This window comes from Buceros rhinoceros, unplaced genomic scaffold, assembly GCF_000710305.1.
Source record: "Buceros rhinoceros silvestris isolate BGI_N320 unplaced genomic scaffold, ASM71030v1 scaffold26156, whole genome shotgun sequence".
Classification (NCBI taxonomy): Eukaryota; Metazoa; Chordata; class Aves; order Bucerotiformes; family Bucerotidae; genus Buceros; species Buceros rhinoceros.
In genome coordinates, this window is record NW_010416184.1 from 3,246 (window position 1) to 8,503 (window position 5,258).

At 54.4% G+C, this 5,258-nt stretch overlaps 1 protein-coding gene across 1 annotated transcript in view; it reads right to left on the reverse strand.

Moving 5' to 3' along the window:
• Positions 1-3,374: 3,374 nt before the first annotated feature.
• The window catches only part of LOC104494841 (chromosome unknown open reading frame, human C1orf116), a 13,820-nt gene continuing 11,936 nt past the window's right edge, over positions 3,375-5,258 (reverse strand). Inside the window, exons 4-5 of the mRNA XM_010137723.1 lie at positions 5,082-5,198; positions 3,375-4,591 (exon numbers count right to left, since the gene is read on the reverse strand). Coding sequence (XP_010136025.1) covers positions 3,375-4,591; positions 5,082-5,198 — 1,334 coding nt within the window. The remainder of the gene's footprint in view (positions 4,592-5,081; positions 5,199-5,258) is intronic.

The window sequence follows — 5,258 nt, forward strand, 5'->3', positions numbered from 1 at the left end:
TCTGGGTGACTGTAAAGGCAAGGCTGCTCCCCAGCCGCCCCTGCAAACAAACCTGGGGCTGCTGGTGGGACCCGGCAGCGGGAGAGGCTCCCACTCAGCTGTGCTCCTGGGGCTGTGGACTTTCAAGTGCAAATGATGGAGTTTAAAGGCAGCCAGAGCACAGTATAAATGAAAGAGGAGAGGAAGATAAAAGATTAAGCTCTGGGTGAAGGGGTCGGCTGTCTGCAGGCAGCCCTTGCATGGTTTAATGGTGTGTTAATTGATGTGCTCCTCTCCTCTTTACCCTCTGCTGATCCCAGCGTTATGTGATTTACTGCCCTGTCTTACTGCACATCCCTTGCAGAATGCAGATACACGGCTACGGCAGCCTCACAGGGAACTCACCTCGGTTATCTATGCAGACAGGAGGAGAGCATTGAAGACTCTCAGAGCATTTTTGGCTTGAAACAGAACCTTAACCTCTCTGAAAACCAGACTGGTTTGGAAACAAAGGCATTCCGTACCAGCCCATCGCTTTAGTCCAAACCAGGGAGCGTCGCAGTGTAACGCACCCACCGAGTACGAGAACAAAGCCTTGGGTAGGCTTCCGAGCAGAAATCTCGCTTCCAACCATGGCTGGTAAGCTCCGCTGGGGTGGAGTGATGCTCGTAAACAGGAGTTGTGCCCATAGCCCAGTTGGTATGAAATGGAAACAGAAGAGAACAAAAACAGCCCCGGGAGGTCAGGGTCACTCCTCTGGGAATGAACCCCAGGTCCGTGCCTTTCCATGGGGTGAAGAGCTGCTGCTGCCAGGTCCTTTGGGTTGAATCGCTCACCACGGACGAGCCCTGTTCCAAAAGCAGCTGCTGCTGTTTCATCCTGCAAGCAAGCGGTGACGTTTGGAGTTTGGATATGTTTGCAGCCTGTAGAAACGAAGGTGTTTATCCCCGCGGGCGGTGTGCTCCTGGGCTGGGACCTTACGCAAGAGCAGACACATGACTCTGCTTGGTGCCACCCAGAGTCAGCCCTGCTGCTGATGGTTGGATCCTGCTCCTGCAGGGCAGCACAGCCACCTCTCAGCTCCATGGAGCTTTTCCCACCGTCTGGGAGTGTTCTCCTCAAAGCAAGCTGCTCTTTCAGCCTCCTGTTTCAGCCAGGGTGGCTCCTGCCCCGGGCACAAGCAGGGAGCTGGGGAGGAGGGAGCAGGACGTGGGTGTGCGCACCCAGGCTGCGAGCGCAGAGCAGCCTGCTTGCTCTCTGGCCACACGTCAGCCCGGACGCACCTTCCCAAGGCATGCGGACCTGGTTGCAGAAGGGGATCTCACTCTGGCCGTGGTTATTATGACCCATGGGTATTGGGACAGGCTTGCACCCCGAGTGCTGGGTGTAGAGCACTGTCTGCGCCCCGCTCAGCTCTTAGTGAAAAAACAACCTTAATCTTGCCTAATGCTCACCCAAACCCCCTAACCTGCTGGTGATGCCCCAGGCATGTGGCAGAGCTGCATCCCCAGCTGTGCAGGGGTTAGAGCCATCCCCACGCCTGTCCAAGGGCTCTGAGCTGGGGTTATCCCCATGGTGTGCAGCCACGCAGCGGCTCACCAGTCCCTCCAGGCTCCAAATGAGGTGCTGGGCTCAGGCTAGGACCATTAATAATCCCCCTTCACCCTTTTGGAGCAACTTGCTGAGTTTTCAGTCAGACCTTAGTCCACAGGCTCTAGTTCCTTCCCTGATGTACAGGTTTGTGTCTCTGCTGGCCAGCCCAAAACTAATCGAGTTAACTGCTTAACTACAAACAAGCATTTTGCTGCTTTCCTGAAGTGTAGCTCAGACACCACTTTCTCGCATTCCTGAGATTCTTTACATGGGTCAGTACTATTCCCTCCCCTCTTTAAGTGGGGGTTGTGAAATGATGCAGCTTTTCCAGAGGGATGCCCTCCCCTCCCCTCCCCTCCCTGCCATGCAAACCCAGCGGGGCGCTGATGCCATTTGGAGAGGAGTTTGAAGCCTGGGTCTGGGTTTTGTCAATATAAGCCTGTTTAGTATTCATAACTGTCTCAAAAAGCTGATTGTGCTGCAAGGCTGGTGATGAAAATGATGGAGTGGAACTTTATCTTAATGCTGCAAGCAGTTAATTAACATTGGTAAATTGTTTAGCACAATTGCCGCCACGGGTCAGCCCCTCTCGCTAAAGAAAGCCAACACTGGATTGGAAATTAAATTGCCTGTTAGGAACAAGCTTTATTAGCACAGACTCTCTCTAGACGAAAGCCAGGATGGCATGAAAGATTTTTTTTTTTTTGGTGAAGGCAATAAAAGGATCCTTTCAAGCTGAGCTGACAGTGCAGCTTTTCAGCTAACAGGGCTGCTGTGGGAGATGCCCCACGGACCCAGGAGATGGTGCAGCTAGGGAGGGATCCACTGGAGCAGCAGCAGGTCCTGTGTCACCCATCCCATCCTGGCAGCACCGTGGAAGACTTCGCATCTGCTTCTTGTGCTGGAAGTACTTTCACAACAGCCCGTCTCGTGCTGGTCCTGGGCTGCAAGGTAACTCCGTTCTACACACATTTCTGACCCTATACAAATTTATTACAGAAATAACCTCCCTTGTCATAAAAGGGGCACAGCACAAACGCGGACAGCATCAGCCGGGGCTGAAGGGGGCGAGGAGAGTTTGAACGGGAATGGAACAGCGCTGTTCCAGACTCGCATCCCTGAGCAGCACTGCTGGGTCTGCAGCAGCACAGTCTGTCACTTCTCGATGACTGCGGGTGTTTGTGTATCCAGGTTGTTGGGGCTGGATGTGAGAGTCTCGCAGAGGAGGCGGTGGCACATATGGGCAGCTGTCTGGCCTCTTGCTGTATGAGGAGCACCCGTGCATGGGGGGCTGTTGCTGGGTCCGCTTGGTCTGTCAGTTCTGCATGTGGCAGTGGTGACTTTTGGGAGGCAGCTGCACAGGGCAGGTGAGTGTTCAGGCCTCAAAGGCTTTGATAAAGTTAAAAAACCCCCATAAAATCCCAAAGGAGCAGCAGAGTGCTGCAGTTCTTCCCAGACAGGCTTTATCCACGGGCAACCTCTTTTAAAATAAGCCAAATCCCCAGTTCCGTGGCTTCCCTGTTGCGATGAATTCCCAAATGCATTGAAGACCCTGTAGGAGGATGTACCCCCTCCACACTGTGAGTGAGGCTTTATATAAATAGCTCATATACACTCGCTATGTACAAAATATTATATACACGTGGTATTACTTTATTTGGTATGAAGCTCTGGATACCTCTCTGGTGCCCCTCCCCAGCTGCTGGAGCAGGAGATCACTGCAGAAGACATTTATCGTTGTGCAGGCAGTGAAGGAACTTGGATCTGGGGAGAAAAGCCCCCTTTTGAACAGCCCTGTGGAGCTATTCCTTCAGCAGACCGAGCTTCTTCAGTGCCTCTCGTCGGTTCTCATCGGTTGCACCCTTGGGGGAAATCTTCACGCTGACGCAGGAGCGGGGTGGCCTGGGGAAGCTCTGCAGCGGGTGGGATCGCCGCTTGTTGCTCTTCTCCTGCTCCACCTGCCCGGGCTCTTTCAGATCAGCAAAGTCCTTCCCTGCCCCCAGGGATACTGGCCTGGGGCGGTTGCTCCTGAGGAAGCTCGGGGCGAGCCGCTCGATGAAGGACATCTTGCCCAAGGAGCTGCTGGTCTTGACGTTCTGCTCCTTGGTGCTGGTCATGTAGCTGCTCAGCCCCACGCCGGAGCGTTCCAGGGTGTTGGATTTGAAGGTCATCTGCCGGGTACCTGGTACCAACCTCTCTGCTGCCCCACCACGTGCTTCAGGCTCCCCAGGGATGGGGAATGCCATCTCCCTTGGTTGGGGATCCATAGTTGGTTGAAGGTGGGTGCCCGGCTCCCTCCTGCCCTGTGACAGTCCAAGCTTCTCCAGTGCTTCCCGATGAGCTTTCTCCCTATCCTTGGGGTCGAGGTGCCCCAAATTCACCTTTTCAGCAGCAGCATCACTGGCTGAGCCAGGCTGAGAAGCAGCCAAGGATGGAGGTGGTGCTTTTACCTTCTGGCTGGGCTCTGTGGTGAGCGGCACTGGGCTGTTTTTGCTGGTTTTCAGGACAATATTTGGTGGCAATTTTCGTGGTTTGGGGGCAGTTGGAGGCCCACGCTTGGCATCAGGGTCCTCAAAGGCCCCTTCTAGTGTGGATTTTTCTGGCTGGCTCCATGAAGTCCAAGTCTTGGACTCCTTGGTCGCTTCCCTCTTCGCATCCGAGCGATGACTGCGTGACCACTCATGGCTCACCATGTCATCCTGGAAGGGATCTGGAGGTTGGATAATCAAAGATCCCGGGGACTTCATCTGGCTTCTTGTGTTGGCTTGGTCAAGCCTGTCCTCCTTGGCCATCTCCTGTGAAGATCTATCTACTGGCACCGGGTCCTGCACCATGCGGACAGTTGCTTTGCTGTCAGATGCTCCGTTTGCTACAGTGATGTTCCGGGGAAGACTGTAATAGCCTGCGCTTGTAACCACTGTGGGAGCCAAGCTTGAGAAGGCAGAGATGCTTGGACCCCTCTTCTGCTCAGCTGCACACTGCTGGCCTCCGCGCGGAGGGGAAGCCCCATTTTCCAAATCTAGGCACAGAGAGAGGTGAAATCACACACTGTTCTGCAGACAGGCACAGGACACTCCTTCCCACTTGCAAAATGCTTCTTCATGCCTACTGAGCCAGTGCGGCACCCGACGAGTTTACCCCAATCCCAGCTAATGCACTGTCACTGCTAACAAAGTCGGACCCTTTGAGTTTGACAAAGCACATGGGAATGAGGAGCCTTGTTCATCCCTCTAAGGCTGTCTGGAGCATGAGCAATGATACTCTGCCCTGCCGCTCTGCTGACCTCACTGCCAGCTGCTGGCAGCTCCTGCACATGAGAACAGGAAAGATGCAGTTGGTGCCCTCCCAACCTCACTGCCTGCAGCCACTGCTCACCACAGAGAGGAGAACAAGCTGGCTTCACCTTCCCACGGACGTAAAACTGGGGCAATGCTCCTCCCCTGCCTGCCAAGGGAACGCAGCCCAGCGAGAAAGTCCCTTTGCTAACAAGGCCCAGCTCTTCAGCTTACCCCGGGCAGTGGAGTCTGTCTTACGCCACGTCCCGGGCAGCTTGGAGGGCTCCACGTAGTCGGTCTCATCGGTCGAGACCCCACTGTCTGCTTCTGCATCCAGCGAGCCGATAGATTCTTCTAAGGACATCAAACAATCCTTCTCTTCCAAGGATAAGAAGTCATAGCTGTTATTAC